The sequence below is a fragment of the Sipha flava genome, unplaced genomic scaffold, assembly GCF_003268045.1.
Source record: "Sipha flava isolate LNK unplaced genomic scaffold, YSA_version1 130_pilon_pilon, whole genome shotgun sequence".
Lineage (NCBI taxonomy): Eukaryota > Metazoa > Arthropoda > Insecta > Hemiptera > Aphididae > Sipha > Sipha flava.
Window position 1 is genome coordinate 1,261,641 of NW_020271756.1, and position 13,411 is coordinate 1,275,051.

The window sequence follows — 13,411 nt, forward strand, 5'->3', positions numbered from 1 at the left end:
TTTTAATATGAATCAACTATACCTAAATCTGATTTTGAAGTCACATTAATCATACTGTTCAAGGGGGTTGAAACGATCAGGATATATTAGGTATTATAATTATTAATATAAATGTTATAAAGCCAATTAAGTTATAGAACACTAATCATTTATTGACCTGAAATCGAACCTACAATTTATCCAATCGATACAACATAAATTTATTTTGTGTAACTGATTATTTTTTATCTATTTGATTACTAATTTATTGGTTTAATAACTAATTATTGACCCTTGGTGCAACTGTGCATTAATATATTGCATCAAATGTATTGTATTATTTTATATTTCAATTATATCATATGTATTTTAATATTTTTTCGTTTATAATATATTTTGTAAAATTCCAATGACTTAATTTTTTTATTATTTCGGAAAAAAACGTGTTTGACCATATCTGAGTTTAAAAATAATTATTGAAATACTCCTTGGTCAATTAAAACAAGGAGATAAACATCTACAAGTGTAGTACCTGAACAAAATCCGAGACCCACCTGGTGTAGACATTTTGATTTTGAGACTCATGTCTGATGTAATCGAAAAAAGTTTGAGCATTCCCGGAGTACTCAAGTGTCTTGGATCTGACTCTTCATACCTGGTAAGATGGTTCATCGTACAAACCCCAATCGAAATAGTAAAACAAATGATTATTGCTAGTTGTTAAACTACATTGACTTACGCCAAACACGACCAAGTTAAGTGCGGAGTTTCTGCTGATCTGCCCGGTGTCGTTGTCAATGGTATCGATTTGGGTCAGAGGATATGCGGCACAAGTAATACTGCCTGTGTGATAAATGTAACAAACGTTTAGGCCGTACGTATTATTATAATTTCACCATTGTTATGCACGGCTTACAGAGTCGCACATGTCATAATATTTATCGCATAATTATTCACAGAAGCAGTCCGTTCAAAAGTATCGACCAATTTTTCACTTTTTTTTTTTTTTTAGTTAAATTTGCTTTTATTAAAAAAAAAAAAAAAACATTAAAGCAAAGCAATTCATTATGAAAACTAAATAGATAAAAAAACTAAATATAAATAAAGAAATCCAACAAAAAGTTAAATAAGAAAGCTAGAGGAGTATATGAAGTTAATAATGGAATATATGATGGGAATGGAGCGAGAGTTGAGTAGGGGAGATTAATTTTAGGAGTGCTACTACCGAAAAAAGATTGGAAAGAAAGAAGAAATTGTCGGTAAGAGAAGGTTAAGGATAATAAAAAATGGTGTTGTTAAAATCGCAAATTAAATTCTCGTGGGCTCTAGTACATACAGGAGAGAAATTGAGAGAAAGTCTGAAAACATGGTGAGGAAGTACCTTATACCCAATTTGAAGTCGGGTGAATGCAGGTGCCTAAGGATGTTGAGATTTATGAACCATGGTTGTTGAGTAATAACGGGAACGATGTGTTTGTATCATGAGGCGAAGTTGGGTGGTAGAATGGATCATTCAGCTTTCCTAGCCTTACTTAAGAGTTTATAGTGGACATGACCGAATCCGGAAGCTAAAAGGTGGAAAAAAGATTAATAAACTTTGTTGAAAATGTTAGATGATCTGCACGTTCATTTTTGACAATACATGAAGGGTACCCAAAAAAAAATGATCATTTTTATCTCAAGGCTAAGATAATAAACTAAGAAATTGATGAACAAGAGGAGATAAAGAAGAATAAGTTTCACTTAATAAAATAATACAAGTAAGTGTTTTAATTACACTTTCTTTTTCCTTTCTGGTTGCAGCAATACGTCATAATAATTGGATTAGAAATTCAAACTTCAATAACATCTCACGCACAAAGATTATATTTTTTATCTATTTACAACTATTTTGAATTTATATTTAATTTTAAAATATATTTCAATTAAAGAAATAATAAATAAAACACCACAGAAAAGTACAGTTCATCAGAGGAATTTTTTTTTCACTTCTCATCTTTCTTGATGCGGCTTAACTCAGTGCACTGTTTTTAAAAATTACGTCCCGTAGCCGATATTTTGAATGAATCGATTTATAAAATTAAGATGCTACAAAACGTGTTTTTCCAGACGTGTTTAGGACTTACTCGAAACGTATAAAATTATGTGATAGAACATAATAGAATAAACACTCAATCAGCTAATCAATTTTTGTATATTTCTCTGGAGGCTCGGTTGATGTTAGAATCGATTATTCTGGAGACTCGACATGACGTTGTATCCATATCAAACAATGTTTCGGTGTCCAAAGATATATAGATAACAATAGCCTTGCGACACCAATGGAAATAATGATAACATTGGATTTAAACATTAATGAAAATGTTTTTCGGTGAACAAAGGAATTCAGATAGCTTCGGCTCCTATTATATTTTATGGTTACGTTTTTAATATAAAATTTACCGATGGCTACCCATATAGCTGATCAGCTGGTGACGATATTATATTTTAACATGTCGACAAATACCTAGTGGGTGATTAAAAATCGTTGACATCATTTACGATTGGACCGAATATTACCAAATCAAATAAACGTCCGGAACTATACGCACCAGACACTTGGGATTATACGAGAACGTGTACGCTTTATAATTATCACGAATCATATGTAAACATAATATCAATGAATAAACAAAAAAAAAAAAAAAAATTAAATAGTTTATAAATATAAATAAATAAATGTTTATCTAAGAGTATTTTATATCTGTACGAGTAAATTACGATTGGTTTCGAATTGAAAATTCATCATCGGGTTTATACCAAGTCAATAAGATTTTTATTTTTTATTTTTACTGTTTTTGTAAATACATATAATATCAATCGTTATGTCATCGACATCTTGATTTCCCGGACCACTCTGTTTTCGAATATTTTATTTTACTGTGGTGTTGTGAACGACTACTGCGTTACGTGTATAATACAACAATACGGTTGTCAGTGGTGTTCGGTGACGGTCCCGTACCGATTTGCCAATAGATTTCCCGTTCGATTTTGAGTATGTGGAAGAACATTTGGATCCGAGCCAGTTTCGCGGCCAGCGTGAGAGGCGTCAGATTTTGCACGTTACGGATGTTCAGCTCCGCCCCGATCTCGTAGGCCATGTCGAACGTTGGCTGCGGACAACGTACGGTCAACACATCAATAAGCATTATTTTCGTCGTTACACGCGTCTAAATTATCGTTGTACAGGTACGATATGCATCGCGCGTACACAGGGTATCACATCGCGATGATGTCCCCTTTGATTAATTGTGTGTACCCAATGGATTTATTAATTTCTATTTATATTCTTATGCATAAATATATATATATATATATAATATTAGTTTCTTTTAGTACAGTTCAATAGAACCGCCGTGGTAACTTTGAATGTCTTTTTACCGAATTGTAATTTCTATAAAAATATAAAATTAACGCCAATCTTCGGTACAAGTTTTTGCGAACATTTCTATGCATTTCAAATCGGTAATTGTACAATTATACAGCCTATGTAAGTCTAAAGAAGAGTGTATCCTGTAGCTTCTTTGTTTAATAAATAAATTAGTATAAATAAAAACATTTTCAACGAAAATTTAACATTCAATCGTCGTAAATTATACTAAATTAATAGATATATAATTTGTGACAGTGACATATATAAACCTTTGTATGAGATAATAGGTTATATAGTTTGTATCTGTTTACAATTAACCGATACAATTCCTAAATGCATTTAGTGCTTACCATCTCCTGTAAACTCGTAAGTAAGATGCGGTTATAAAACCGATTATTTAAAATATTCGTAACTATTTGTACCGAAGAATACCTATTTCTTAATTTTATAGAAACCAACCCTTCAAAAGTTATTTCTTCTATTTCGTTTAATGGATAAAATACATAAACTACTGTAAGTTTTTAATGGAACCTTCTTATATTAAACTGTACTAAAACGAAACAATTTAAAATAAATTAATATCTACATTGATTTATCCATTGGGATATTATAGTTGGTCATTCTGTATGTGCACTATGTGCGATCAAACTTTTTTCTAGTCATTGGCCATATATATTGTATAGAGTCCAGCAATAATAAATTAACAGCGAGCCATATACAAGTCCAACGATTAATATTATAATCTATTCAGCGTAACGACATATTGGATTATAACTATACGAAATCGATTTCCGTTATATTTATATTTTGTATATTATACATAACCCTACGTTATTTTATCCATGTTGGTATATCCACGAGTGTTTATTCAGAAGGAGGGGCCACTTAACCTCTTCCAAAAATACAATAAAATACAAAGTCGTAGTCTAATAAATATCATTATTATTATGTGTTATTTTAGAATGATAAATGATTATAAAAATATGTAGGATTTTTTTTCAACTCCTCCTTAAGTCTTTTCTATATTGCATATACTTGTAAGGGGTATCAACTTCTTTTTAAATCACCACAAAATATTTTCGTTAAAACCAGTCTAATTGGACTTTGACCAGTCTACATAAACATAAATATAGAATCAAGTATTTGGTTTTCATACAATACACTTGATATTCCTACACATGATGAAATTCAATGTTTTAATAACATTGTCCTGGTACTTTGTAGTCTAAACTTAGACTTACTTGGAAACGTAAATACTATTAGTGAATATTTACTAGGTATGTAAGACTACCGACTCCCATCACATTCGTGTAGTACATTTGCCTATATGTTATGCCGTCTTGACAACATCAAACAAACTATAAATCAATAGAATATAATAATTATATTCTACGTAATTATGCGTTACTTAATTATTACGCCAAAAATTTATTAATAAAAATAACGCTATGTGTTACTGATCAAAGTGAACAAATATTTTAGGGAATTCTAGATAAATTGAGAAATATAATGTTTTTAAAACTATCTATTGTATTCACATTTTTTTTTTCATTTTTATAAAATATTATGAACGTAAAATATGTATTTTTTCAAATTTAATTTTTAATCATTTTAAGTTAATCTTTTCCAGACGGAGAAAAGATGTAAAAAATATGGATCATACGCAAAATTATTGTTATTAGCATGGCATGATATTTTTGAGTATTGTTTTCAAATGAATACAAGTATATATGTACTGCAATAACTTGCAGAATCCTGTTGGCTTTTATTTTATGGAATAAAAACCATCACTGATTATTAATATAAAAATAAATGTATATTTATACAGTTTTGACACACATTATAATTTTACACATCTATAACAATATAGTGAAACATAATATTAATTTCAAAGTTACTACCTCATAAAAATAATATTCAATATAAGAAATATTTCTCTGTGTTAATGTATTTTGTGTGAGTATTTTTTTTAGTGTTGGCCGGGGGTTCCATATATTCGTATTCAGCAACATGATTGAGCAATTGTAATTTATGCGATTTATGCAATTTATGCGATATTGCCACTTTCACGTTATCGAAATCTTGCAACTTAAGTTCTTTATGTATTATTACATCATTTATTAAGGTACTAAACTTCAATGAACCGCGAGCCGAAGGTCGAGCTCAGCTTTATCAGCAACATTATCGATTTATTTAGTGCAATAATTATTAGTTTTATCCATAATATCCCTTTCGGTCCTGACCTACTTGTATAGGTAGGCAACTTTCGAAAAATTGTATTACATTAAGTTTTCATCGCAGTAAACCAAATGTTATAAAAAAATAATTTTTAATATATGAGCATTCATAAAAAAATAATAATATTCATCAATATTTCAGTGTAGTTGTAATATTTTAACTATTTTCTTGACATAATAAAAAAAAATTGTAGTGATGATACGGTCTTATCATCATGATTACATTTCCCGCCAAAACTACTTAACATATGATTCTAAAAATCTGGGATTTTGTAAATCAATAGTGAACACGTTAATATACTCGTATCAACCATAACCAATGTGCTATCATAAATAAATCATCGATTTTACCGCCAAGTTCTATCAGTCTTATCAGCTACTTCTACGAGTAGGTCGGTAAACAACGGAGTATAATATATCAACATTAGATTGCCGTGAACGTGATAACATTACATTTGTTTTTTTTGTTTTCCGTTATTTGTATTATTTTATTATTTTATTATTTATATATTTATTCGTTATACATTTTTACTAATATTTTTAAATATGTCAGACAAACCTTTGAGAGAATATGATATAATTCAGCTGTTAAATGATGGAAATAAATTGGATTAGGCTTATTTTAAGTTTTAAATAGGCTTGTTATTATTTTCTACGATAAACTCATATTAAAAGGTTTTGTTCTTATTTTGTTTTTTTACTTCATTACTACCCGATCTACTCGTAGAAGTAGGTAATTTTTTTTTTTTACTCCTATACAACCCGACCTACTTATATAAGTAGTTAATGCAAATTTGCATACAATTTGGTTAAAAATAATTTTTTTTCTTCTGAAATTGTATAAATATGTTATTTATGGCAGTTTAAACAAGGAAAAAAATTATGGATTTGTTTACTAAAAAAAAAAAAAAAAAATCGGACCGAAAAAAACTGAAATTTTAAACATTTAACATTGGGAGAAAATATAAGATAATTACTATAGTCACCAATTCAAAATTATTATAGAAATAATTCAGTTTATAAAATGTTTGATCACTTATAATGCGTTGTGAAGGATTGTATAGTTATGTAGTGTAATTTCTATTTAATATGGATACAACAATAATTATGTCGGAAAGATATATAGAATTGGCCCTAGTGAATTTTTACAAATATATATTAATTGTATATTATTTATCTTTGAAAATTGAGTAGTACCAATAATAAATGTTCAGTAATAATTTTCTAAGGGTTATATAAACGTAATGTGATTGAAACTTTTGGATAACACAAAACATTGAAAATTCAACTGGAAAAATTGAAACACATATTTTGAGAGAATATTAGTATTAATATAGTTCAAAATTGAAATTGGCAATATCGCAGTTTTTTATGGTCAATCGAGTAGGTTTCTTTTGTGGATCTATGTCCTTTTGATATGCCGAAAAATTTGTTCAATCGTGTCATAAAAACAACCTCTTATGCTCAATAATGTTACAGGCTGTGTAGCTTATACGTAAATCCAACAATTTATCTCGTAATCTCCAGGACAGTAGAAAATATTACAAATTTTTACTGTAACTTTTATTTTAATAATTTTATATTTTAAATTGTAAATTATGTTATATTTATGTAATATACGGAATTATTTGTAAAAATATATTATTATTACTATTAAACGTTATGCGATATCGTCATGGACCATGGACTGAGTACGCTTTCATATACGCTATTTTACTAATTAAAATATCATATTATTGTACTTATAAAAGGTGTTGACTGTATAATAATAATAACGTGAATATAATACCGACTTGACGGGTGATAACGAAAAGCGTGCCGAGACTTAATATAATACGCGCCGACGACGATGTTCGTCATTTTTCGAATTCACGCCCTCGTTCTGTTCAACTTGACTTCATTGCTTGTACACTCGTGCTAGGCATGTGTCATCATTTTAAAGCCGTTATGTATTAGAATAATTTATAGTACCGGCACGTTCTATCGCTGCTACTGTCGTCGCACGAGAACCGATCCTGCTGCATCGGAATTTTTTTTCCCTCATTTATTTTTTTATATCTTTTATTTTTTTATTTTTTTGTACGTGTATCGCTTTTCTTCCCGATGGTTAATGTCTTTTGGATACTGCCAATGGTACAAGGGTGACTATGAGGTAGAAGAGTAGGGGGAGGAGAAGGTAGAGGCGATTCGGTGGCGTTGATGCGTGAGCTGTGGGCGGAGAAAGTGCTATTGTTTATACTTATAGGTGGAGAAAAAAAAAACAAAATTTTTGTTGCACATCAGTACATCACGTACACGCAGTGCTCGTACTTAAATTATGATGCGAATGATATTAAAAACAATCATTCTTTTTTTTTACGTTTTTATTTTGTAATCCGTCTCGGTCACCGTTAAACGGGCCGTGTATGATAAAGTTATAAGTGCGTTTAGCCTTATAATAATATATGACTTATAGACGGATCGTAACAGGACATATCAAACGTGTATAGCCTTGACCTATACACGCTTGTAACCGTTATTGCTTCGTCGTAGAGATGGACAAACGTCCTCCATCCATCCATCCATGAGCTATTACATTCCAGCTCATTGCTTTTACATTTAGTTTAAAGTTTTAATTTTTGTTTATCACAGGAACGCACATCTAGGTCGACGAATATTTATAATTTTTCAATTCTAATTTAAGAGTTTTCTAATTTAACAAATTAAATTATGCCCATTCCAAAGGTGGATCTAACGACCGTTTGAACACGACAAGACCAAGACATGGGTTTTCCTAATATTGGAGTTTAGTGTACGATAACTTATTAGCTAGTAGTATAATTTTAAAATTTTATATTAAACCTAAAAATAGTCCGTATTTGATTTATGAATGATAAATGAAATGGTCATTATGCACATGATAGTATTTGAACGTGTAAACGAAATTATAGAATACATATAAAAATAAAACATATTTTGGAACCATTGATATTAATATGTTTGAAAATTTCTCAATAATTAAATCCTAACGGTTTATTTGATTTCATTAATGGTAATATGATTGTATCATAAAAGCCGCATGCCAGACCGGTGGCATCATATTAACGCGTCTATTCCATATGAGCAAGAAGTATTTTTGTTTTCATATTCCGCTATTCACCAGTAGTGCATTCGAGTTGGCTGTTTTGAAGAAAGTTGCGAGCATATGCCCGCCAGGGACTGAAACCGAACTAATTCTTAAAATGTAGTGGTTTTTCGGTTAATCGCGGTAATAGAGTGTTACAGATACACATTTTATTATCTATTAGTTTGTTACAGATTTTGTTTCTGAGAATAAAGGGCAGCAATTATATTGATATTTATACCATGGATTACAAACTTAAAACCCAAATACATCGGACATTAATAAAATCAATAGTAAGGTATGGATTCGAAACATGGACGCTACGGAAGACAGACAAAAACTCCCTAGGTATTTTTGAATGAGAATTATTTAAAAAAATATACGGACCATGTAAAGGCGAAATATTAGAGAATGAAGAATTAAAAAAAATAGAGAACTAAAAGTACTATATCAAAACCCATGTATCGTGCAAGACATCACCGTGAGACGACTTACATGGGTAGATCACGCATGGCGTAAGGAAGGATCTCTGCTGTGAACAGTACTATAAAATACTCCACAAGGAAAATAACTACTGGGACGCCCGAGATTACGATGGGAAGACAGGGTAAGAGAAAATGTGGAAAGAAGGAGACCAAGAGAATACTGGAAAATAATATCATTGGCTAAGGAAAGCTGGAAGCAATTAAGTTGGACGATAAGGTATTGATGGATGAATATCACCAAGAAGAAGAAGAAGAAGAAGATTTAATACCACGATTTACAACATTATGTACCGTGTAACATACTACCTACAGAAATTATACTATGACAAAACTGAAGTTGAAATTACTAGGAATCAATGGTTCCATAGTGGGTACAGGCTATGGTATGTAGTATTATTGCAGATATAAAACAGTGAATTATTATTCACGTCTATGGTATCTGCTATAAATAATCTTGGTTGAAATGCATTAATTTTCTTTTTCTTTTACTATTACTGAAATGAGTATGATAAAAATATTAGGGACTGTACGAAAATAATACACTGTAGTTGTACTTCACACCATGTCATAATGCAGACCAATAAAGGTTAAATAATTTAGAGTATGGGTTTTCCTCGATAATAATTCCACTTGCCTTCATGGTCCATACCAATTACCAACGCGATAACATGATACTAATGACTTATGTCAAAGTAAATTTAGTTTGTCAATTTGTAATCAATCGTATGCGTGCTGTACTCTTTGTAGTATAAGGATTATTTAATTTAAGGATTATTCTTTTAATTCTTTTTCTTAATCGATAGTTTTTTTATTGTTTCGTTTGTACAGCATGTTTGAGTGTCGCTATCGCCTACATTTTATGCCTATTTTTCGAACTTAAATTATTTATAGAACCTAAAAAATACCGATATTTATGAACACCAGTACCTTTTTTTTTTTTTTTAATTTTAAAATCCGCAATCATCAGTTGTAAGAAGCGAAACCCCGAAAAAGTAAAATTAAAAAACGGGAACTGAACCAAAACCAGAAAAAATAAAAAATTGAAAATCGGAACCAAACCGAAATAGACAAAAAAATTATTTAGATTCCGAGCCCCGGTGCGCGCACATAATATTTCAGGTGACAAACTTATAAGAAACATCACAAAATGTTCATAAGTGCATTAGATGCGGTCGGGGAATAGTTTTTCGAACTTTGCACGGGCCAACGAAATGCTACGCGGAGATTAAAAATAATCGGCGAACGTCTGTTGTGTTCACAATACACGCGCGCGTTACTGCTACCCGGTTGTTCGTACGGCGCGCGAGGTACGGAGAAAAGAAAATTATCGATCGCCGCTCCGTACCCGGTCCATTGTTTGTGTTCGAAATTTATGCTAACTCGGATTCCCGGCCGTACATTTTATTATTATAATGTTTTACACGGCGGCGCGGATTTTTCCGTTGTTTATCCGCACGACAGCGAAACGAAGTGCGAATACTGTACAAACAAGACCGTCGTCGTCAAAAGAGAAAACGTAACGGAAGGGAAATTACGCGTTTCACTCGTCGCGGGAAGTCGGGAGAACGCGACACGGTACCCCGAAGCGAAGCCCATAAACAATAAAACGTATAATGTGCACGTGTTGTGCGCGCCGTAGATAATACAAAAATGGGTCGTTCGATGCGCCCTACCCACACGTTATGTTCAAGAGCACGGAACGCTGAACTTCGCAGCGGTTCGCGTTGGTAACTGTGATATGATAATTTGCGTTGATTAGGCAATTGATACAGGACGAACTAAAAATGAATAATTTTAGAATCCATTATATATGAATAATTCAACAAGTACACATATGGTCGCACGGTAATTTCAATCGTAATGCAATCCCATCATGTACATTTACGATATCTTATTTTAATGATAACATGCGCACGTTTCTGAAATGACCACTACTGAGTTTCTACAAAACCCACTTTAACTATTGAACCGGGGCCGTGCACACTTGTTCTGATGTTTCGCATAATTTATTCATAGTAACAATATTACCAATTGAAGTAGAGGATTGATTTAATTGATTACAAACACACGTCATTCTGTTGATAACATTGGTAGTGATTAACGCGTGGATGCTACCACTAGACGTTGCATTTAACTTGATAAAAATAAGTTTTTAACTATAGAAACAAGAATTATTAATAGTTATCTGTTATTGAAAACCTGTTTTTACCAGTTTTATCGCAAACGATCAAAGGTGGAACTAGAAATTTTTACGGCCGAAGAAAATTTTAAAATTCCGCACAATTATAGACCAATAATCTAATACTCTTCCCTAGAATTTTTTTTTAGTTATCAATATACAATCATACTTATTGAATTTTAGCCTAATATCTCCTAGTTCCACCTCTGCAAACGATTAAAGTGATGCCTATAATGACTTTGACTCTGTCGCTATCAGTTTAAAAAATAACACATACTCGTAAATCATAACAACAGTAAAAGTATTGTATATTATTTGAAAAACAATGGTAATGCCCGTTCACGTTTCTTTATTATCTATATGCGGCATAAATATTTAGTTATTTTTCTTGCGTACTCACTATTTTTTCGTAAATCACCAGCATATGCAGCACTGTGTTGCCGTTGGTATCCTGGTTATTGGGGTCCGCACCTCTGGCCAACATCAAACGATAGCTCTCCTCCTGGCCAAGGCACGCTGCAAACGACAGTGGATATTCGCCCCAGTAAACGTATCTGCAGTAAACAATTCGGATTAGGAACAGGTTAATATTTCGGAATCTGTGTCTACGACGACTGTCGTAGCCCATATTATAGTCAAACCATCAGTTTTGTTAAATGCCCGGTTTAGTAGTCAAAGTTTTTAATTTTTTTATGTAATTCACCATCTGATTTTGTCATTTGACCAAATACCAATAGTATGTCGGTACCCAAAATCGACGAGACCATGAAAAATTGTAATTCTTGCATTGCTATCTATATTTAGTATATTTTAAAAATGAATATCAACATCAAAGGTACACCCAATTTAATAGTTGTTATTCATTCATACATCGGAATATTTTCTCATTATAACTGAACATTACGGAGACTCAAAAAGCACTAAAATGTTTGTTAGAAATGTCGGGAATCAATTTTTGAACAATCACAATCAACGAAAATATGTTTTTAAGAGCGTTTAAAACAAACGTAAAATAATAAAATAAATAAATATATGTCGAACAGCATAGTATTATAATAACCGACAGGTTAAAAAATATCATGTGTGGGAGGGTAATCAAAGCTGTGCATAACATGTATTTATCATCGTATTATAATGCCTTTCATAGACCATTTACCCCTCGTAGTTGGTATCGGGACACAGGTTCACCCATTCGTGGTCTAGTGAATCCGATCTGGAAGCTTTTTGGTCCTCGGTGCTCATGAAATTGCCGAAACATCGTTCATTTAGATTGGCCCCACTGTCCATCAGAACTTTTACCATAGCTGGGTCTTCGTTGACGATGGCCATGTGCAAAACGCTCTCTCCTACATCAGAAACCGTATATCGTTTTTATACAAAATTAAACGTGCGTACACGGCTGGTTATGGACAAAACCGGGAGCCAAACTACACTGAATGTACCTGTCCATGCGCATAGTATTTATTATAGATTACATTGATAATAATATTTAATTGGAATACTTGTGATTCGTGAATCACTCTTTTTGTATATGTATTTCAAAGTGGTTTCTATCTTTGCTTTAGTTAGACTAATAAACAACACACTGTGCTACACTATAATTTCCAATATTTTATGTTTTGTTTTGGTCGAAATAGAAAACACACAAAAAATGTACCTCATACACCAATGCATTATAATCAAACGCATTCAATTCTTTAAATAGAAATAATTTGCATAGTACAATAATGGCTTCGACCGTAACTCACCGTAATACTCGTCGATCATGTAAATATCGTTGACGAGTTTTGGATAGAAATGTAATAGCCTTTTGGCCAAGTCCGCGTGTATCGACGTGGCGTTAAGCAAACACAAATGTAATGCCGTCTCACCCACGGTACCCCGTTCCTTCAGATCCCAACACACTTCTCGGTATTGCACTTCTCCTGCGAGTAAAAGTTTTTATAAATACTCTTTGAGACTACATATTATAGACGTTAAATCGCAGCCGACGATGCTGTAGTCATTATCAAGCAC

At 31.9% G+C, this 13,411-nt stretch overlaps 1 protein-coding gene across 4 annotated transcripts in view; it reads right to left on the reverse strand.

Moving 5' to 3' along the window:
* The window catches only part of LOC112694564 (transient receptor potential cation channel subfamily V member 5), an 89,016-nt gene that overhangs the window by 48,210 nt on the left and 27,395 nt on the right, over positions 1 to 13,411 (reverse strand). For 3 of the 4 annotated variants that reach the window (XM_025570076.1, XM_025570077.1, XM_025570075.1), the window contains exons 4-8: positions 13,144 to 13,320; positions 12,552 to 12,741; positions 11,796 to 11,949; positions 2,981 to 3,131; positions 719 to 822 (exon numbers count right to left, since the gene is read on the reverse strand). In XM_025570076.1, the coding sequence (XP_025425861.1) occupies positions 719 to 822; positions 2,981 to 3,131; positions 11,796 to 11,949; positions 12,552 to 12,741; positions 13,144 to 13,320 (776 nt within the window). The remainder of the gene's footprint in view (positions 1 to 718; positions 823 to 2,980; positions 3,132 to 11,795; positions 11,950 to 12,551; positions 12,742 to 13,143; positions 13,321 to 13,411) is intronic. The other variant, XM_025570078.1, reaches the window with a different exon arrangement.